At 38.2% G+C, this 23925-nt stretch overlaps 1 protein-coding gene across 1 annotated transcript; it reads left to right on the top strand.

The window, feature by feature from the left end:
- Positions 1 to 19241: 19241 nt before the first annotated feature.
- Positions 19242 to 20498, top strand: LOC108603809 (maker485). The gene is made up of 2 exons (XM_017992917.2): positions 19242 to 19444; positions 19541 to 20498. The coding sequence occupies exons 1-2, from the start codon at positions 19319 to 19321 to the stop codon at positions 19868 to 19870; spliced, it is 456 nt and encodes a 151-aa protein (XP_017848406.1). The 5' UTR covers positions 19242 to 19318; the 3' UTR covers positions 19871 to 20498.
- Positions 20499 to 23925: the final 3427 nt, after the last annotated feature.

The raw sequence follows: 23925 nt of genomic DNA, 5'->3' as shown, positions 1-23925 counted from the left end.
AAGCAGCAACAAAAACTGCCAAATTATATCGGACATGAAGGGCTGGCAAGCTGCGAGAGGTCAAGGACAGGGCATCGGTGTTATAAACAATAACTCTAGGCTTTAGCAACAGGAAGGGGACTGCACTGATAAGTGGCAAGAGCAGCTCCTTAAAGAAGCTCCGATAGCAGCGCTGGCCTGCCCATTGTTGTTAGCTACCAAAAATGACAGAGAACATTTGCTGGCCCCTTAAAAGAATGCTTTATTATTCGAGCAAAGTATGCGTAGCATCCCATGTGTCATTGCAAACCGCCTCCAATGCAGTCCAGGAATGGCTGACTGCACTGATAAGTGGCAAGAGCAGCTCCTTAAAGAAGCTCCGATAGCAGCGCTGGCCTGCCCATTGTTGTTAGCTACCAAAAATGACAGAGACAGACTGAGAGTCGTCCAATCAAGAGCTGCGCGGCATGCATCTGGGATGCCGTGGTACGTCTCCAATTACGTCATCGAGCGAGACCTGAGGCTTTATTATTCGAGCAAAGTATGCGTAGCATTAGCATAATTTCAAGTCCTGTGTGCCTGGCATGCATCGATGTATGCAAAATGTTATATTGATCAAGTTATCACAGGCAACATTTGCATTGTGTGTGGCGACAATGTGTGCGCTTTGATGTTTATATACAAAATTTATTTGGGCGGATGTTGGCGATAAGTTGGCCGAAATAAAGTGTTGCCTTGTTTGGCGCCACGATTTCCAGGCTATACTTTCAAGTGCTTTTGTTACTCTTTGCATTCTCATTAAATGGAATAAATGCGCAGAAGCCAGTTGTGCACTTTTTAATATTTTGTTGTAGTTCAACTTTGTCGAGCGGCAACTCGAGTGTGCACTGAATTCGTGGAGCTTAAGCTCAAGTGTAGCGCAAACAAGCGGAAGAGGCTGCGTTAATAATATTAAAAATTAACATTAATGCTACCCTGCGGAAATTTATATGTGTACTCATGTAACTTTAGCTGCCATTTCGCTTAACACTGGCATTTATATGCGTGCGTGTGTGTTAAATTAACGAATCAGCGATCCACTCTTTGACTAATTGATAGGCACTCGGATCCGAAAGCTGAAAGCTATACGGTGTTATTAATTAAAGCGTTGCATGCTCTGCTGAGCGTTGACTGAAAGCACAACGTAAGGCAAAGGCAGGTAAGTGATAATCGATGCATGTCTGTTAGTTTAAATATATATTTTTATTTTTTATTTGCAGCTTTCGCTTTATTTTTATTAAATTAAACGTAATATTTATAAAAGCAGCAAGCAGTGTATTTAAAGTTGGTTTAACTGGTCTTTTTTTATGCTGGCCAACTACATATTGTTCGCTCCAAATGTTTTAATAAATCTGCATACACACACACACACACAGCAGAAACAAGGTTGCCATAAAGCGGCGTGTGTATTTTTTTATAGGCTGTTAATACAGCACACAAAATGAAAAGTGTGTGGGCGCATTAAAGGCAAGTCCGCTTAAGGTTGAATTTAATTGCAACACATTGTATTTTATATGCGCTAACGCACTTAATAATTTACAACGCTTGCTCGCTCGCATTTAATTAACAATTTTAACACAAAGTCCTCAAATTTCTGGCTTAGCAAAATATTTCATTTAATTTAAGCGAGCGAATAGCAAGTCAAATGCGTTTTACATTCTTATTTGCTAACTGTGTATGTGTTAGTAAATGTTTTTGTGCCTTCATCTGTGTGTGTGTGTGTGTGTTTTGCAGTTAGCAGCAAAAATGTGCATGTAAATGCCCAGCAGCCCACAAAAGTATGTAACGATTTTTTATGTGCGCAAGCAGCAACTCGTTTTCAATGTGTGAGTGCGTGTGCTCGTTTGTGTGAGTGTGTGTGTTCGTGCGTGTGCTAAATGCGCTTGTTCTAGATAATTACAAAATGTCATGCAGTTTTAGCTAGAAAGCATTTTTTTGCGCTTAATTTCATTCAAATTCTTTTTCTATACTATGCATGCACATATACACATATACATATATAAATATTTCTAACAGAATGCGTAATTATAAGGTAATTACGCAAAATTTAATAAATTTTTACGCTTTGGTTCACAGTGATGCGCACGCTCAACCAAAAGTGACATAAGTCCTGTAAACGCTTACTTAAATGATACAGAGCATACCAGCTAACAGTGGGATATTCCAGCTGAGTATTTGGCCAAATCCCAATTACAATAACTTGATTTTGATGCCAATGATAACAGATGTTTAAGTCAGCGAATATCGAGTAATTTGTTACAATATTAAGAATTTTAGAATTGATCAATTTTAATTAATTTCGGATTTTGCATTACAATCGAAGAATAAATTGTTATCTTGAACTATATTTAGTGTAGTGCAATAAATTATTGTCTTATCGTCGTCAATGTGTGTAAGGTAAAACAAAATTAATTTTTGAAACGCTCTACAAATTGAGTCCCGGGGAGTACAATAGCTTTGCACATGGTCTCAAACAGGCCAGCAGCTCACCATAACACCCTAGACAGGATTTGGTAAATACAACGAGAAGAGTCAAAAGAACCAAGAGGCATCTTGTCCTAAAAATCTTTGGCAACATCACCATTGCATAATATTATTTATGTATATATATGTTGTTACATAGTATAGAAATAAGCTTATCTGTGATAATAGCTTTTAATGGAATTTCCCACTTACAGTTAGATTAAACAAGTTACCTACAACTGGTAACAACATGCTAAACATAAATAAACATAAAAAAAAGGTAATCTTAATTCAAATTGTTACTTTCTAGTTTCTGAATTATATTTTTATAAAATGTTGTAGTAAATGTTGAAAAACTAAAGCTAAATAAGTCTTGCGGGGTGGGAGTTGGGTAGAAGCGCATAAAGAAGTTTTGGTGTGTGTGAAAATATATTGTTGAGGAGTCAAACAACTATTAGAAATCGGCTAGATGTCTGGGACTGCCTATTTTTGCCTGAGTAAGGCGCCTGCCGCTATCCGCATTCTGGGACCCATCCAGTGGCTTTAGCTTGGTTCTTCCAATCATCATTCACAGACGCGGTGATTAATTAATAAAAAACAATTTTATGCCCGTCTTATTATCGTGCCACGCCTCAATATTGCTGTTGAGTTCACTCAAAAAACTAGTTCTTTTACTTTATTTTCAATTATGACCAAATTGTGGGGTCGAATTACCCACTGTGCAGCGTGGTATAGCAGCCTCTGGCCAATATGCTATAAATCTAACGGGAAAAATGCAGAGCTAGTACAGAAACCTGAAAAAATCGAAAAACAGAGCTTGCGGCGCATACGCAACTAAACGTTGCACAAATCGCCTTGAAATCTATGTCAGTAGGGCATCGAACTCAACAAGCGATTTGCAAGCGAGCCAAAGGGGCGATGAGCATGCCAAATGCTCACACGATACGAAACCACGGCAGCCACATCCAATTCAAGGTAACAAACGCCCACACAGCTGCTGCTGCTGCTACTGCTGCTACTGCTGCTGTCATATTCAAATATGTCAGACACCAAAGTGTGGGACGGCAAGTTGGATGGGCAACTGGCAGCGCCACAGGTGTGAAAAAATTACACAGAAATTGAAAGAGAATGCTTTGTCATGTTATGTCCAAAGACTGAATACGCTGCAAAGAGAAATGAATGAACAAGAAATGGCTTTGTTGTATTGAAATATCTCATGACACAATGATTTTCGACTGAACAATTGACACCATGGAAAATTAAAATAAGAGCTTTATTTATTTCGATATTCTATGAATGAGCACAAAGTGCTTGACTCGAACATAACTTGCTATCAATTATGCATTGCAGTTAAGCAGACGCTGGCAAAGAAATCAATTTCTAACACAGCATTCATGTTTTCCCTTCACTTGCATTTGTTAAGTGGCATGGAAAGCTGTGAAAATGCGGGCAGACTGCTCAAACTGTGGCATTTACATTCTCGACTTGAATTTTTATTTCATTTCATCTGCTTGCTGTTCTTGTTGTTTTTAGCTTTGCATTTGGTTTTGAGTGGGAGTCACCAACTGCTTGTGCGTTTATTGTTTATGCTCGCATTTATGTGCAAAAGAATTTCGAGCTGATAAGCTGCAGCATTATTAAATGTAAACTAAAATTGTAAATCAATAAGTCAAAGGTCAAGCAGCGTTTATGCTATATGCAAAGGTGTGCCCGACCACACACACACACACACATGGCTACATGTATATTTTGCACATGTGTATATGTACATTGTAAATATGTATGCGTGTGAATAAATGAAAGAAACTTTTGCACAAGTAGCAAAAACTTTGTTAATTACTTGCAAATGCGGCGCATTTTTAATTGCTCAACGCTCGTGCGCTTGGGAAGAATGTGAAAAGGCAAAACTGCTTCAAACTGATGCAAGACTGCCAGTATCTAACCACATTTGTATGAAACTACTTTAAGTGATTGCGCTAAATTCATAAGAAGAGAATTACAGTTGAGCAACATACGCGTCGTATACTTAATTAAGTGATGTGCAACAATGTTTTTAACTGTGGCAACAATGGCAGCAAGCTACCATTTAACTCAATCATATTTGTAACTAGAAAATAAGGTTAAAAATATCTTAATCTAGAAAGTAAATTCACGCGCAGCCGGCAGAATGTGACCCTGTACATATCCGTCTGTATGAGTGCGTGTTTATCAGCAACTATAAGAGCTAGAGCAACCAACCAAAATCGGTTGTAGGTGTGTGTTAATAAACAAGAATTATCTATACCAAGATATGGAATTTAAACAAGCTTTTTTTTTTATATGTTTATTAATTTTCTCTTTATCTTTATTCAGCAAATGTTATTCTTACATACTATCTTATCGTTCTGGACAATCGAGCGGACTCTATAATTAATGATCCTAGTCTGTTAGCTGTAGTATAGGTAGAATATAATTAAGTTAGTCCAAGTCTTACAGGTCTTACGTCTTACAGGTCTCTTGGGGAATTGTCTTTTTCAACCAAACTTAAAGACCGTATTGAACATTTTGCACTGGGTCTGCAAATTAAACAACTTAATTTACCCAATTGCCAGTAACAAGTTGTGTTTATTTTCAGTTTTTCCTCGTATTAATTTGTTTAGGTTATTATCAAAACAATGCCAACCAAATACCAATTTAGTTTTCGTTATTCTTTTTTTTTTGGCATTCCGTTTGCTAATTAAAATGAGCATTGTGCTCGCAAAATTGTTGCCGTTCAACTTGATTTTCATACGCAATTTTCGTTTGCAGTGAAAATTTAATTGGTTTTGCCCAAGGGCATGCTCGTAACGAGCTTACAACCTCTCGAATCTCGAATCTCAGCTGCCTTATATCGCTCGCTCTCCATCTCTATCGCACGCTCTTTTATCTTCACGCCGTCTCGCTCTGCACATTGTTTACCGTTTTGAATTCGCATGTGGCTCACAATAAAATTTGTGCACTTTTATATATGTACATATATTTTGTGGATGCTTTCATCACACAAAAATTGAAAACTGCTGGAGCAGCAGCAGACGACAGCAAGGGAGCAAGTTTGTATTTTTAAATTGGCTGCTGAAGCAGAGAGTACATTTTTCGATGACAAATGCAAAAACAACAAGCACACGTGCACAAATACAAATATAAATACGAATACAAAAACATATACACATACATATACATTTGCAGTTACAGCTACAGACGCAGACACAACAGATTTTCATATGTAATTTTTCAAATTCTCAACTGAATGGGGGATAAAACTTTAGGTTAGACCCAGCCCAGCCCGTTGGGTGCAACCAGACAAACTTTGACTCTGTGTGCAATCGCAATGGCAAGGGCAATACTTATGAAAATGCATGTGCAAGTGTGTGTGTGCTTGTGGGTGTGTGTGTGTGTGTGTGTGCTTCGGCTTACAATGCAAAACAAATTCTCCAATTTTGAATATGAAATTATGCGTGTGTGGCAAAGCTTAACAAGTGAAAATGATGCACAATTCTGGGAATTTAATTGCTTAAAGCAGACCTTGTAAATGGATATCTAATTTTAATAATAATAACGTTAAGCTATGCAGTCAGTCATTTAATTATATTTGTCGAGCTTTGTATACAATATTACATATTTGCCTTGGTGGTGCTGTCTTTTACTTAAGCTATTTTTATTGCTAACATGCCTTGAATTTTGAAAAACTTTTACGTGTCTCACCAACAAATAACAAAAAATATATTTGTATATATTTGTATTAGCGCACCCCACGCAATTTTGCTGCGTTTATATGAGCTCGCCACCACGTCAATGTTTTCAGCTCAGAGTCCAAATGCTGTAGACCACATGTGACGAACCCCAAATCCACGAAAATCTGCAACAAAGATAACGAGTAAACAGCAGTGTACATCCTGACTAAGAATTTTCCTTTATAGTAAGAATAAGGGATCTGTATACTCTTTAACTAATTAATATCTACCATTAAGAAAGATATGAGTGGAAGTTTGGGTTATTCTCCAATCTTTGACGCATTTTGACATATTTCATAAACAACGGAAAAGTGATACAATGAAGGTAGAAGAAAGCGTGGCAAACCCTATAAAATATATATACTTGGTCAGCAAGACAAACTGAAGGGATATAGCTATGGCCGTCTATCTGTATAAACAACAAGAACTCAAAGACAAGAGCCATTAAATTTGGTACGCAGTTTCTCCTATTTCCGATGCAATTCGCTTATATTTTTTATTTTTTCTCATCGCTCCAATTCAAATTAAAAAAACGAAATCTGAAATAAATCACACACAAAAATAAACATCATGTTTATTGGTTATGCAGTTACTTGGCAGTAAATTGTTGTTTTTCCTATAAAAAACAATAAGTAGCATCGCAATAAGGAATGACCGCCATAGTTATATTGATTGTCAAGGATCCGCTTACACTAGACAAGGCAGCTATGGATAACAAATAATTATTTGAATTGCACTTCAATAGGAACTCATTCATTGTAATTTAATTCGAACTATAAATAAAACCTCGAGTCGCTAGCCTTGGTAGCTAGCACTCACCACATTTAGTTATTATATTATGTTGTATAGTAATTAATCTTGCAAATTAATAAATATAAATAAAAGCATTTCAACACTTACACTTAACGTTTACGAACTTCTCAGAAAAGTCTACCCCAATCGCATTTTGGGCAAGCTACAAAAAATATACTCTGTGTAAGGAAACGCTCCAGCTCAAAATCATAGTGACAAGCAGTTGCAAAAATTAGATTTGTACCCAAAGAGTATGAATACTTTTTATTATTTTGTGCTCAACTGGCAGTTTGTCCTCTTTAACAAATGTTCAGGCAGAAAGCTGCATGCAACAAGAACTTGGCGCTTAACTGGAAACGGCAGCTGCAACTAACGTAAACGGCGAATGGCAATGACGCTAATTTTTCACGCAGCTTTGAATGCAGCTGGCTTTTCCATGTCTGCATGTGTGTGTCTGGTAGCTTGCAACAAAAGAACGTCAGCAAAGCCGAAAACAACTGATGCTGAGGCTGAGCTGTGGCTGTGACTGCGACTGGAACTGAGACTGGCAGCCGCACAAATCGCATAAACGAACAGCAGGCAGCAAAACGTCGAGGTTAAGCACTGTTGCTGTTGCTGTTGCAGTTGTTGCTGCTGCCACAGGCTTGGGGCATGTGGCAAGCAACCCCAACGCTTACCTGCTACAGCTCTGCTGCATTTTGCGTCACCCTTTTTTTTTCTCTGCTCAACAACAATTACAACTCGTTTTGGCATGCATACATTTTAGTTTGCCACGCCCCTTAAGCTAAGCCTCTAACTGCAGCTCAGCGCAGAGTTAATTAACTGCTTGGATCGCAAGCTGTCAATGGCTGGACTTTGGCTCACTTGCTTACCGGTGCGTATATCCTGCTTTGTATCCTGCGTGGGCCTCTAATTAAAAGGCGCTCGCCTTGGCTACGTGCATGGCATGCCAATTAGAAATTAGAGCGCTTGAGCCGTGATGCCACGCCTACTTGTGCATGCAAAACACGCAACGCCCGCTAAACAATTAAATGCTACACCAAAGCCACAACCGGCTCCCAACAGATCCTGCCTGTCCTTCAAGGCTGCGCGCACTTCAATTGCCTAGTTTATGTGCGCTTTGGACAAACGACAATTAATGGCTTCACTTTTGGGCCAGAGCCAGAGCTAACAAATTGACAGACTCTGCACCACCTAATGCCTCCCAAAAGTATGCTATGAATTTTTAAACTGTTACACTTATCTGTGCACTGCAGCAATCGCTTCGAGTTTCTATTAATTCATTTTGAATTTTATTGCTGTCAAAGCAGTTAATGTTCATTTAATTTGTATACTTTTAGAGTAAGCTATAAAACGGAATGAATTGCGAGCTTACTGAAGTTTGATTGCCTTTTATCTCATTCTCCTAAAGTTCAAGCCAAGTCAAGTCAGCCTGCGCTTCAATTGATTGAATTGCTGTACGCAAGCAATTTCTTGCTTTTCTTTGCCAATTTCCGTTGCTATTATAATTTCGCAATGACGACGACAACCTATCGTTGAAATATCAAATGTATCGCATTGAATATATAAAAAACATTGCCAAATGCGAATTGCACTCGAATCCGATTCCCCAAGAAATTTCAGTTTCCATGCGCGTTATCATTGTTACGGTTTGCCGAGCTTGAACTAGAGCTCGAGATCTTGGGTTTGCCTTTGCTTTTGCTTTTGATTTCAATTTCAATGTCGGCAATGCCTTTGTCCCAGTTCAATTTTAAGTTCAAATTGAAAATGGTGTTATGTGAGCTAGATGAAGCATGCACTTAGCTTAAACACAAGCTGAAAGCCGCCCACGAAGACAAGAGCAGGAGGCAGACAAAGAAACAGAAAGAAAGACTGAGAGAGAGAGAGAGAGAGACACACGCTACAAATGAAGTCAGTCAGGCGTGAGAACAAAGCCAAGGTCTGAGGCGACAAGGGTGCGCAACTGTAGCCTCGAGAGGAGCTCAGTGTTTGTCTTAGTGTAGATGCTTGTCTACTAAGTTTGCACCTGACACACACACACACACACACACACTCACACACACACACACACACATGTACCCATGAAGTATCTTAGTGATTGACAAACAACAAATAGACACGTTACTAAGTCGAGACCGACGAGCGGTCGAGCATTGATTTGATTAACTTTTGACTATTGCAAATGGGCGAATATGCGCTGGCTGACAGCAATTTATATAATACTCACTCCGACTGTCACAAACTCAAGAGAAAGAGAGAGCGAGAGCGAGACACTAGGCTGTATAACCCTTTTTCGTAGCCCACTTTTCGGCGCCAAGGTGCTGAACAACTTTATTCGCTCTCCGGCAGGACGAAATTTTACAAAAACGCCTTGAATTCATTTTTTATTTGTTTTGTTTTTAAGCCTGGCGCACACGCACTTTACCATTTTTTATTTTTTTTTGTGTGTATGCGTAACATGCTGGTAGCGTATTGGCCGCTTGGGCATAAATATAATTAAAAGCGGGATTTCCGTTTGGATTTAGCTCTTTGTTGTTGGTCGTCTTGCTAACTCATAGCACGAAAAGGGTTAAGCTGATTGCTGCTCTGTTCTGACTCAGTTGCAAAGTGGCAATGAGCTCAGCTCTGCACATGCATGTGAGTGTGAGTGAGTCTGTGTATGTGCGTGAAAGCCAAGGATAAGCATCTTACATGTCTGACTTGATTTCGCTTTTCAATGGGATTTTGCCGTAATGAAGCAAAGAGTTGAAACGCTTGAACCGTGCCGCTGTTGCCAACTTTTTCTCTTATCCTTCTCTATTACTTGGCCAGCGAGTTAAAGTAAAATTGTAAACTTTTTTGGCAAGCTGCTGCACACAGCTAACAACTGTTAAAAGAGCAAAGCATATTTAAGCTTTTCACAAATAATTTAAAATTTATTCACTTTCGGAGGCACTTAATGCCTTTAATATTAAAAGAAAATTAAGCTGTAAGCTTTTGTGATGGTAATAAAGATTTGAACATCCTATTTTCTTAAATGCCACATTTACTTAAAGCATAAATATCAATATGTACTAGTTTCATACCCATAACAGCTTGATTTATTCATAAACTAAAATTCAAAACTCTCCATGAGCCTCTAAAATTCAGTGCAATCAACCGTTGATTGCCAATCGCATATCAATAGCAAACAAATAGAAAAATGAACGCATGCAAATAAAAAACTGAGGCTAATTCGCCAGACATATTTCAAATTGGAAATTGGCTTCAATTGCAAAAAGTAAAGTCTCTTGACGATTAAACAGCTAATCAGAATTGGTTTAAAAATGTTATAAATTTATAAAGCTTCTTTTAAGCAAATTCAAGTTTCAATAGTTGCATAGGACTGTATCAACTAATTTGATTTTCTCTAATCTAATAACACATGGTGTTTTTAAAGATTCCTACGAAGCAATATTCAATACTTTGCATTGCCAAAAACATCAACATTTCGTTTGCTCTTGACACGGGGCTAGAAACGGAATATATAATATCATAATTTATTTCTAACATTTAAATCCTCAAAGTGTATATTGATTTTTCATAACTCGCTGCACATTGAAAACATTTCAAATATGCAAAGCGTTAGGAAGCTAAATCGAGAAATGAACGTGACACGTAACTAGCAATTTATGCGTGCGAAAGAGACAGCTTTATATAATTTATTAAGTAAACTGTTTCTGGCCAAAACACGGCAATCCTGGATACCCAACGAGAACAAGCAGTAACAGCGAGAAAAAATGACGCTATTCGCAAAAAAGAAAGTTGCCATAAAATAAATTAATCTGCCACACAGGCACACAACACTTGTCAGCCAAAGTCGGCTGAGATGCTGAGAGATTGAGAGGCTGAGGACTTGGCTGTTGGCTCATTTGGCAGCCGCTGCTGCTGCCGCCGCCGTCTCATCATCAGCGACAACAGCTGGTAGACACGACGTTGGCTCTTTAGTATTCGCATCTCTTGCTCTCGCTTTCATCTATGAATTGTATGCGACTATTGTTTCGCTTGTTACGTTGGCCAGCGTTTTTTTGATTTTCTGCCATGGCTTACACAGCTGCCCGCCTGTCCACACTTTTCACACCAGTCTGTGTTTACTTCTGCGCCATTTATCTTGCTTTGGCGCCTCGACTACAATGCAGAGCAGCCGAGTTGGCTTGCCTGCCCTGCTTTCTTACTGTTTTCTTATACTTTGCTTTACTTTAGCTTCCTTTTTGGGCTTTGGCACTGTAATGAAAATTCGCAAATGAGAAATGTCGTTTCTCATTCGCATTTGCTGTTAGCTTATGCCCCCTTATGCCACATCCAACATTTAATTCGTTAGTTTTCCGAGGCATAAAGTTATTAAATACTCGCGCTGCCATTATAATTTTCCACAGGCAATTACTATGCAAAACAGTTTAGTTTTATAAAAACAAGTCAATAAGTCTTATGTAAAGTATATCAAACGCATTTATTGTAGACTACAAGCTAAGTGAGATATTGTGAGAATGCTCACATCAATGTTAAATGGGAATATTTAAATTTGTACTAATTTTCAACTCACTTTTAATACACCTTAAACTTATTATCAAACATTTAAGAGGGTATCGTGAAGTTTTCCAAATGTAAATCGTAGTTGAAGCGAAAAGTGCTGTGACGCGTAAACTTTTATTTGTACATTTACATTTATATATTCATACACACATGTATATGAATGTGAGTGTGTGCGTGTGTTTTCTTTGAAGCCCTAGTCAAATTGTATAAAGAAGTTGGCTGCCCCCAACTTTAATTCGTTCTGGTTTGAAGCTGATGTCGACACAAGAGCAAAAAATATCTTTATAAAAGTATTTTTTGCCATCAGAACAACCTTCTAAGTCATCAAAAATTTAAACAAAAATGTAAACCACCCGATTTTTTTTACAGAACAATCAGCATTTAATTAATTGAAAGGTATCCGGTACCCTTAAATAGATTATTTATTTATTTATTATTTTTTTTTTAAATATAAGAATGGTGGACCTTTCCTTCATAGGCACGATTACTAAGCTCTGAGCTGTTCAGCTCTTCTTATGCAAGAATCACGCTTATTTAACTTTCAGCAGCAGTGAGACAAAGTCTGCATCTGCAGTAAATAACATTTTGATGACAAAGTAAGCTGCGTTTGAAAGCTGACGCAGGCAAACAATCAATTGGCATATGCCAAGCAACAATAAGCCGCAATCAAATAATAATAAAAGCAGTGCGTAAACAGCAAATGCGCTTTGATGGCCGGCATCAATCAGTCAAAGCTGTAATCGTGATTGCAGACACAAAATTGACTGCAACGACGACTAAAATACTTTAATAGTTGCTGCAAATTGCAGCTGACAGCTGCCAGAGACAGCGATAGCGACAGTGATCTACTGTACAGTACAGTGTGCACGCCGCTTGTGCGCAGGCCACAATTTATATTTATTAACTGCTGACAGCGCCGTTAGCTGCTGACCATGACCGAAGCGCACACATTTCGGTCCACTGCAGTCCTATTAGCAATGGGCCCCCTAAATGGACTTTAGCAGCTGACCTTGCTGACAAATCACGCTTCAATCATGTGGGCGTATATCGAACGGGTTGCGGGCGTGGCAAATCAATCAATACCCATAACGTTGCAGACCCAACCCATTCTGGGCAGCAGTGGGCGGTACAAAGGGCGTAGACCCGTTGGCGCCAATTAAGAGTAACATAAAAAAACAGCAAACTAACGGCGACTTGACAGTTGCCTGATTGTCTCAATACTGTTGTTAAGGCAGCCAAGGCTCCCAAGTGGCCATTAAGGGAATTCAGCAGCTATATACAGCAATGAGGGTGTTCCCTAAAATGATTTCAATTTCATTTTGCCAGAGCGAAATCTATTTCTTCCAAGCTTACCTTTAAATATGTAAATTTAATTTAACATTTTAGGCGATTATAGCAAGAAACTGCTTTTCAGAACACATCTGCTTATGTTTATGTGTGCTTTTAGGCGCTACTCTTCAGTCAGTCTAGCGCAAGTGCTTTCCAAGGCTCTCTCAGGTACTTCACAGTTGCCCACATGAGCTGGGCGCCAGAAAAAATCTAAATCAACAACAACAACCTCAGCACTGTTTGTACATTTCTGTGTGTTTGTGCGTGTCAACAGCAACTGTACTATGGGGAATTCCTGCCAAACTGATTGTTGAAGTTTTCAATACAGAAACAAATTGGGAGCGCTTGTACAAGAATTTTGGGAAAGCATTTTAGTCCAATGATGGGCTCCAACAGTTTTCATTAGCTTCTTAAAATGAATGAATCATTACGAAGTGTATCACTCCCAAAATATTGAAATGAATACCACAAAAACAGGTCAGATTCCCCATAGTGCGCGGCACTGTGTATTATGTATAACATACTTTTCAGGCGTTTCATTTGAGCAAATGTTTATTTGGACTGCCGTGGAGGGCAGAACCGGGCGGCGAACGCTTCGTTTTAAATAACTTTTGCATACTTTAGGGTGACAGTGGCAAACAATGCGGAATGTGCATATGTAATTAGCAACTCATTTCATAGCGAGTGACAACAATTGTTCGTCATAAAGTATGCTATAAAATAAACGCGGTAATAAAAAGGAACACCACACACAGCATCTGCGCCGCGCCGTTTAAAAATCCAATTTTGCTGCAAGCCATTCGCTCATTTTACATAAAGCGTATTTTTTATACCTGCGCTCTGCCAAGGTGAATTCGCTACCATTGGCAATTTGTATATTGCTTGTTATTAGTCTAATAAGCGTGCAATTTGCGTCCTGGGGCGCATGCAGATACTGTTACAGTTTTACAGCTAAGTGTATAATGTGCTAATAATTTATTCACTTTCCTCTTCCCACCATTCTCACTTCGCCTGTCCACTGCCAGCTTTGCCACTGCCAGCTAAGAGCAAAAGCAAGCAATTTTCCCTCAATGCCTATGGGTAATTCTCTATAATTTCAATTTATTTTTAGCCCGCTTTTAGTATGCTTGTTAGCTAAAAGAACCGGCTCCTAGGCCTGGCCCAGGGCAACGTGATTGATTTTGCTCGCCAAAGCCCATTGAACTTTTCTATGCCCTTTTGCTGGCTGCCAGGTGTCTTGCAATATTATCAAATATTTCGTTCACATACTTGTCGTACTCTTTTATTGTAGTGTAACCGAGCCAACTGAAATATAAATTCGCAAATTGACAGGCAGTCCAATGAGTGTTGCTAAGCATATAACAGCTACTTCTTGGAATAATTTCGCATGATTTTCATGTATTGCAGCTCCTTCATGCAAAGCAACTGCTTCGTATTACAGTTGCCATCTTGAAGCCGCTTAAATCTGGTACCAAAATTTAGAGCAAGCGACGTTAAAGTCGCCTCGAAGTCGGACAAACAGAAATGAACAAAAATAAAGCAAAAAAAAAAAAACTCGTCTCTCCTTTTGGGCGCACACATTTTTATAGCAGAGCGCACTGCACCTCATCGGCTTTTGTGTTTGCCTGCGCTCTCGCTCTCTCCCATTTTCATTTCTGCCTCGCTGTTACCCGGTAATTTCCTTGCAGCGGGCCTCTATCACCTGTCATTTGCCTAATCGCTGGCATATTGATTAAGAAATCAGGTCTCAAGCCTTCTCCAAGAATGGCCTGCGGCTAAGCTTGTCTTTTTGTCATCATTGTTAGGCCTTAAACGGTGCTTTTGGTTGTTTTGACATAATGCGACGCTGTTAACAGACGCAGCCTTAACAGCTAACATTCAAAAATTGTGTTTGCTTGCTTTAGATTAGCAAAGACACAAACCAACAGATGCAAATGTTATGCCCGGCACAAATCGCATGTGAGAAATATCTCAGTAGTTCGTGAAATTTTAAGCCATGCCAATGTAATCTTTATTTTATAAAGATATAGCTGAATATAAATTTTACTAATGTCTTCGCAGCTAATTTATAAAAATAATATATTTTTCACATTACTTGATGCTATTAAAGTATTGCGACGAATCTCAAATGTCATCTGTTATTAATAAACTTATTTTAAAATTTAATGCAACCAACTAATAATGGAACTGTTTTTCCATAATTTTAATAAAGCAACCGCTTTATGTACTTTGCAAAAATTTATATGCTTACATTTGTTGATTGTTTATACAATAGAAATATTTGGCTTCCTTTTGACCAAGACTAAAGCCCAACGAATTTTAATATTCTGCACATAATGCACAGCAATAGCTAGAGAAGAGAGACGATAGAGAGAGAGAGAGAGAGAGAGAGAGAGAGACAGAAAGCTACAAGGCTCATTAGACGAAAGCTTGAAAAGTTTATTTGCGTACTAATGTAAGCAGAACTCAAAACTCAACAATGAAAATGCTCAGAAAATCATAAAAATTTGTGTAGCGCGACAACTTGTGGTTTTAAATTTCACATTTAGACAGCTTTACGTTCAAAGCTGAATATATAAATATAATTTTGAGAAATTAAATTAGCATGTCTTTCAAGCTCAATTCAAATGTGCCACAAAGTGTGGTAAGCAAAGGGTGCGTACATTAAGCTCAATTTGCATGGTGTAAGGACACCACAAACTTGTTAGGCGGATAATGCGCTTTAAATTAAATCAGCAGGCCAACTAACATGACACAGTCGACTGACAAACAAGCTATGTGCAACTTGGTCATAGGCCAAAATTGTGCTAATTAATCATCTTAGCTCTGAGCAGAAAGCCGCATTTGATTTTGGCAAAAGCAGCAAATTCATTTGGCATTGCAAAAATATAACAAGAAACTAAAAAGGCATAACGCAACTTCATGTGCTAAGCTGCTGTTGGTATCGTGCACTTTTTAATTGATTTATATGTGTTTTAATGGAGCTACAAAGTGCCGCAGCAATAGCGTAGTCTGGCAGAGAGAGTCAGAGAGTAGAGAGTAGGAAATGCACTTAGCCATGTCCTTGCACATTCGTGTGTTTGAGTGTTAATTGCATTAATTGAGCGTAATTAGTATCAAAATTATGAGTTTTACGCTCTAGACAAATATTCAAATATTGATATGTATTCTGTTCTGTTGAAAATGGTAATATAAATGGGTGCACTTTTTATTTTCAATCATTGTGTAGATTTAACTTGTTCACGTTAGCTGAATTTTTGGAACCAGTGCATATATTTAAATTAAAATACTCTTGTGCGGCATTTCCTTTTAAATTTAATTATGTTCTAAAAATCAAATCCCTGCACCAACATCCCTCATTATACTTCTCGTAATGGTAAAGCCCAAACATAAATTAGGTGCTGACCGACAAGCAGTAAAATTATGTTGATTAGTTTGCAGTTTTGCAAGCTGAAATATATTTCACATTTGCTCAACATGGATTAGTTGCATCATGTATGTGTGTGTGTGTGTGTGTGTGGTTATACAGCTGTCAGGCAGGGAGTAGGAATAATTTAAAGGGCAAAGGACAAACTTGCAGAAGGACGTGACTGTCGAAATGACGTTTGGTCTTTGGCTCTGGCTGTTCCCAATTAGTACGCCAAATACGAATGCGTGTAGGTCCTGACATAAGTACTATGTGAAGAGGTCATTTAGAGTGGTATTTTGATTAGAGATTTTTGTGGATAAGCAACTTACACTTAATTGAAAAAAATTCATGGCATGGCATTGAATGCCAGATGTCAATCACAATTCAAAGTTCAAGTGAAAATTATTGAACTTATAAACTTTTCAAATACTAATATGAAAGTTTTCTTTTTATAAAAAGACACACAAACTCCTCAGTCACGTGGAATAAGCTTAGAGTTGTAGTTATATATGAATGCATGCATGTTTATTTTAAGCTTAACTCTTGCGTGCTCACAGCTCAAAAAAAAAAAAAGAATTTTTGTTTGACTTTCACGTGCGGAGCTTCGCAAAACTTTGCAATTTTTACTTGCAACTTTTGATGTTTTATTTTTATTTTTTGCCATTTCGCATTATCACTTTTTACCAGCGAGCAAGGAAATATTCGCTCTGAATATTTAATTGTGCGAGTTGACTGGGAGTATGTATGTGTGTGTGTGTGTGCTTTAGACGAGTCTCGTTTCGGTCGTTGTGGTTGAATATTTGCGGCTTTTTAGGTTCTTTTCGATTTTCAGAATGCGCTTTTAGTTTTTGGTCGACTGTTTGCATTCCTTTTTAGGCTCTCTGCTAATAGTACTATATAGTTGCTGTTTTTACATGAGATACTAGCAACTATATGTGCACAAACACATTCTCCTAATAGTGTTAAAACAAACTCTTGCTGCTTTTTTGAGGCAAACGAGTTGTGTGTATCTCTGTTATGGACTATGTGCTGTCTAATCTTTGGCGCGGTAGCTTATCTTGTTATTTTAACGAGTATATGCTAAATATTTATGTATATGCTAGCTTACCGTGACTTTATAAATGGATAAATGTTTTTTACATTTCATATTTTTTAGGGCCCACGAACATTCAATGTTCTAGTTCACATGAAATTTGTTGTAACTCTAAGCGAATTACAAAAATGGACGCTCGGTTAAGTAAATTGATTAAAGAAGGAATTGAGGGATAATGCACGAAAAAACTGAATAAGATTTTATTGTTTATAAATAAATTTAAGTGTATTTTTTAATTTAATTTTCCAGGTCCAGAAAATGTTCACGTTGAGCGTGGCCTGCCACTTAGTACACTCGCTATAAATAAACATTAAACACTAAATACACTTAATACTCAAGTAATTATATTTAACGCTAATTAAAAATGTATCACTAAAATGTATCATTAAACTGCGATTTCATTTAAAACGGGCTAAAATGCTATGTCTACCGTTTATGATTCAAGGAAAGAGGTATTTGCGTACCTGAGTTTTTTTTTCCTAACAATTATGTCAGCAACGAAAGATAAACGCAAAATATATTGCAACATAATAAATTTTCAATATTTCAGCTGAGGAATCGCGGACTATGAATTGATTATAGAACTATGGTTTCTTGGTGAAAACATCTATTGCCCATCGATGAGATCTATCTATAGAGCACAATTTTTACTTTTTGCCGCTTTATAAATCGATGTATAATCGATGTGAGGACACAGATGCGGGAACAACCTGCCTGCCCTTGGCCTAGTACTCGATCGCAGACTAACCTTTGGAAAGCACGTAACGGAGATGACGACTTGGACACGATCTGCACTGCTCAAGCTTTTTAGGCTACTACCCCCAAAGACCAAGCAAGCAAACAAACTGACAGTCTATAAACAAATAATCGCTCCGATGGAAATATGGACGCCAAAGCTGGGGAGTCGCCTAGATAGTGCAGGTGGCACAAAAAAAGGCATTCAGGCTAATTACCGGTTGCGAGTGGTTCGTCCGCAACGCCTTGTTACACCTCAAGATGGGCAGTCTTGGAGGAAATAAATAACTACTCCAGCCAGTAAAAGGCAAGATTGATAGGGCACGAAAATGGACTAGCGAGAATTCTCGCTCTCTCCCTCATAAACATGATATATCCTAACCCTCAACTCTTGGTCTGGATCTCCTGAAATGTTAGGCTTTAACCAAAAGCCATTTAAGGGCTGCATCCTAACTTCGCCTCCATGTGCCCATACTGAATATCTTCTTGTGTACATATGTATATGATTTCCGCATTCTGTAGCTTTCGACAAGCTTCTCGTTCGTTCTCAGCGACTGTTAACGCTTTTAATGGTCGTTGCTGTTCCTGTTGTTCTGCCAACTGTTTTCCCATTTATGTTCTGCACTTTCGTATGAAAGTTTTCCCATTGAAATGCGACAACTTCCTGATAACACACAGAAGCTGCTAAAAGCCTTGCCCGAAATTGCAGTAGCCATGAAAAGTTACTCGACTGCATTTCCTGCTGGAAAACGTTGCATTTCCTACTAGCTGGACATCCGACAATTGCAACAACAACAACAAAAGTGCTCTTTTGCCTTTTTAGCGTAAAGTTGTTTGTCTATTAGTCCAACTTTGACAGGAGCTTCTTGTCTATCAACGTCTGTCTTGACTTGCATAATATGCATATCTATTTCTCCAAGTTTTATTTTTGATTTTTTTTTTTTTATTTCTCCAAGTTTTATTTTTGTTTAGTTTTCACTACTTTCTACTTTGTGCTAAATAAATTAAACTGCTGAAGAAGACTAGAAAAAAGTGCCTGAGAAAATGTTCTATTCTTCTGATGAATACGATAACCACTTATCGATATTTTCTTTAGGCGTTTTGCATAACGCATATGGTCACACTACAAATAAGATTCAAGCTTTCACACACCCAAATTTCATTAATAAATAAAGGGAAATGAGCCGCAAACACGTTACAACGGATCCTAATCATCATCAGGATCATCAAGCAGTCAATGAAGCGCAGCGGCTTATTAACCCATTCATTTCCACTGCAGATACTCCACATCCAGACAAAGAAATAGTAAGTTAATTTTAAGGTTAAATTGAAATCAGCTGTTTAGGGCTGTCGCAAATAATAATAAATCAAATGCTTTAATGTTTTTCGTTTTACTTATAGCAACAACAGCTGCAATATCAAGAACAGCAACTCAACAGTAAGAACAGCATAATAGAGAAACAAAAATTGAAGATTTTACAGTTACAAATTGAAAAGAAGGATCTGCTAGAGCTGTTACGCATCAAACATGACAGACTCAATAAATATTGCGAGGAACACATTGCTGATCAAGTGGAATGTTGTCAGCTTCATTTAAAGAAGTATACCTTAGATGTCATTCAACTAGATCGGAATACGGATTCGGGAAGTGGCATAACAAAGCAAAAAGAAAATAGCCGCATCAATATGACACAAAAGTTTGAAACTGAAATGGAAAACTACTACAAATAGATCTGCTTAAAAATGGTTTCTTGTAATACTTGGATTTAAACATACTTTTGTACAAATTATATGTGATATTTGTGTAGCACAAAATACATTTAAATCGAAAAACTTGTAGAGTTGAAGTCAGAGTGGGGCCGAAAAGTTGTTATTTTAGCTCAGGAATACGTCAGACTGGAAGAGATTTCGTACTGTGCACTTCTAGCTATGCTCTTGCTAGCTCGCCGGCTTGTGTCGGGGTTCTTTCTACTCTCTCTTTCTCTCTGCTTGGTTTCCCACTCTCACTGACTCACATAAATAATAAGTGCACATTTGATTGTTTAATAAAACCAGGATAAATTTAACTAAAGAAATATCTATGTGTACTAGAAGAGCACCATAGAATCCGACCTTAGATGCCGATCCTCACCAATGCACTCCCTCGAACCATTTACGATGGCTTGTTGATGTTTATTGTGCGACTCAGGTGGCAGTGCGCCCACGATTCTATACCCACCCTACCTTTGCGCGAAGACTTATCGCGCCCTCTTTATGGGACTAGTGCTAACTCATACTATTACCAGCCATACCCTACCAAGCTACGATCAACGAAATTTAGAACATGTTAATAGATTTAAATTTTAGGGGCTTATTTAATGATTTCATTATTAGACAATTGTAATAGTTAAACGCTTAAGTAAAAAAAAAGTATAATTGTGTTTATAATTATCACTAAACAATTTAGAAATGATTTGCATAAAAAAAAATGTAAGAAAAAAAAATAATATAATTAAAAGGGTATGCATACGTTGTATATAAATATAAATATTTTCAAGTGGCCACACTCGTGCTCAAATATTACTAGATATATATATATATGTATATATAGGTATTTAAGTAGGCTGAAGGCCATAGAGTTAAATAAAATTTTAATTCGTTTGTTTGTGACTTACAGCATTTCTAATTTTTTACTCCTTGCCGTCGTTGAGCTCAGCGATGCTTTGTGTATTTTAGCTGTTAAAAGGAAAAGAATTCGCATAAATATATATCTACGCAGACGAGCACGTTAAACCAAATTTTTACATGTACATGCCCGTTTTAATAAATCCTCTTTCGATTTCAATTCAGTTTACATTATAATATTAAAACTAGTATCAATAAAAAAAAATATATTCAATTAAGTAGGTTATATTAAGTTTAACTTTTAAAGCAAAAAGAATTACTGAGGTTAAATCAATATTAGGTTTAAGCTATATGTTAATAAGCCTAGGTTAAGTTTTCCTTCAGGCTTAGCTCAATTCAATTTTTGTATGCATTTCGCTAACGCGTTGCTGATTTGCTTAACACATATGTTTCTTTTTAGTTATAGTAATTATTATTAATTATATTATTATTAATTATATTATTGTATTTCTGGTCCGGTTCTGAATTCGTTCTAGGCGGGTCGGGAACAGGTCTCCAGATTAATCACCGCCAAACACTGGACGCTGGTTTCCTCCCAGAATTTTAAATAATTTGGCCTCGCCTAGGCGCTGGAGTCATTGCCCGAGGACGGGACGGGGTGATCTGCTTTTCTTTTTCTGCAGTTAGGCTTTCTTAAATCAGTCAGGGCAGTAAGTGACTGCTTAGTTTCAATTTCACTTTAACTATAACTTTTCCATTGCACACGCGTTTATAGAATACTTGACTTTAGAGACGAACTGTATGACTTGTCTCTTTCAGTTCGATCTCTTTACTAAACTGACCAGCGCAAATTTTGCCATGATTCACTCTCGCTAGCGAAAGCTTTCGCTTTGTCTAGCCAGACGGTAGCTGCCTTCTTTTTGTTCTAACGCCAGACATAGGAAGCGCGTGCTTGGCGCCAGCACAAAACGTCGTCATCGTACGATTGTGCAGTTACGTCCGTCTGCTTACAAGAGGTCACTGCACTTAAGCTTTGCTCTCGCGCAATGATGTTTCTTGATCTACGCATATGTGATAAAATAGTAGTATTTGTATGTTCTAATGTTATTACTACTTTTTTCTCTTTTTGGCCACTACAAACTCCAGTTGTATATGTAAGAACTCTGTCAATCTTTTTTGTATATTATCCGACTAAAATTCAAGAAGTTTAAGCAAGTTAGACAACTTATGGGCGGGCAACTAATTACGCTATAATTTCCTACCAGATGACACTTACATACACTGGTGCTTAATAAAATATAAGCACTAATTGCAGCTGCACAAAAATGTTTAAACTTTATTGCTTATTAGAAATTAGATTAAATTATTATTAGATATTAGCTAGTGATCTTCTGCACCATATATAGCACCGTTCTTGTCCGCATCAAGCTTCATCATCACAACCTGCGGCGTATCGTGGAAGCCAGCTCATCAATATGCACCACTGGTGTGCCTAAGCGTCTGCACCTGTTTGATTTGCTGCTGATGATGCTCCAAATTGTTGAGCACCGTAAAATTGTTCAGATGACCTTCTCACTATCGGCACTATGCATCCGGCAGCACGCGCAAAGTGGGTGGAACCTGTAGGCGAAAAAAGTGATTTTAATTGTGAGCAAACAAAGCTTACCTGCTCATTAAGCGACAAGTCAAATCACTCCTTGAGCTGAAATCTTAAACGATCCGCCGTCAAACTATAAGCACGCATCCCACGCGCTTTGCAGGCTAGCTGCAGCTCAAACAGATCCAAAGAGTCCACACCCTTGCGGGCAATAACGTGATCATCGCTGGCCAACGAGTGAAGCTTCATGTGGCAGCTGAAACCGCAACAAGGTGGTGGTGGCAATGGTATTCAGCTTCAGCACGCACTCACGCACAAAGTGCGGTCTTTTGCAAAAACTTGGCTCACGCCACAGGCGCTCGTTGCGATCCTTGGCCGTTTGAAATGTGGACGGCAGCATGGCGGGAAAGAATTTTATAAACAGCGGCCGTATCGATGAATAGCAAACGAAAGCCATGGTAGTAATGCTCAGCCACACTGTGAATTTGGTATTAGCGCTGCTGCTGTCGCTGGTCAGCGAGCTGGTGACTGTGCTGCTGCTGACTGCAGCATTGTCCATTGGTCACTTCCTTCATTATCTCCGCAAACTTTTCCTTTTGTTGATTCTTTATCTTCTTCAATGAGGCATCAATATTGAAGCAGGACTCCAGCAGCGTTCTGCTGGCATGAAAATGCCTTTTACTATCAAAATGAGTCAAATTGTCTATGTTGCGCTAGCGACTTGTCGCTAGCTGTATTGCTTGCAGGTCGCGATTAAACGCCCGAATATACTAGAAAATATATTAGAAAACGAGATTTTTCTTTAGCATATATGTATGTATATATTTATTACAGCCTTCTGCAGGTAATTTTATGTTTAGTTTTAGTTAAGTTCACAAGTAAATTTCGTATGTATGCACATATATGTATGCGGCACGGCCGGCTTGCGAGAGGAGCTACAGAACTATATATGTACGTTTCGACGATAAGAAAGTAAGTGTGTTCTTACTAATAAATACCCTGGTCCTTTAAAACGAAAAGTCATTTCTATAGAAACGAAAATAGAAATTCTAAGCCGCTTAGACAATGGTGAAACTGCCACGGAAATTGCAAGAAGTCTTGATTTTAATGAGGCAACAGTTCGCACTATCAAAAAAAATGAAACTGAAATACGACGTGCAGGAAGCATTGGATCATCTATATCTACAAAATTTACCAATAGAGCACGTGCAGCAATTTGGAGAAAATGGAAAGAGCACTTAGCATTTGGATTGACGATTGCTACGAAAAAAATGCCCTTTTAAGCCAGCGGATCATTCAGGAAAAGGCACTCAGGATTTATGGACTGCTCGAGGAAAATGGAGAGGCCTCTTCCAGCATAGATTTCGTTGCTAGTAATGGATGGTTCGAGAAATTTAAAAAAAGGTTCTCCATTCATAGCCTCAAATTTCAGGGCGAAGCAGCATCGGCCGATGATGCAGCTGCTACCACGTACCCAGAAGAAATTCAGGGGTTCCATGAAATAGAAGAACCAAAACGTGGATTCCAGGATATATTGGACCTTGCTCACTTGATTGAAGGTGAAGGATTCGACGATATGGCAAAT

Source organism: Drosophila busckii, unplaced genomic scaffold (genome assembly GCF_011750605.1).
Source record: "Drosophila busckii strain San Diego stock center, stock number 13000-0081.31 unplaced genomic scaffold, ASM1175060v1 hic_scaffold_51, whole genome shotgun sequence".
NCBI lineage: Eukaryota > Metazoa > Arthropoda > Insecta > Diptera > Drosophilidae > Drosophila > Drosophila busckii.
Note: the sequence above shows the minus strand (reverse complement) of the source record. Positions and strands in the feature narration are given on the sequence as shown.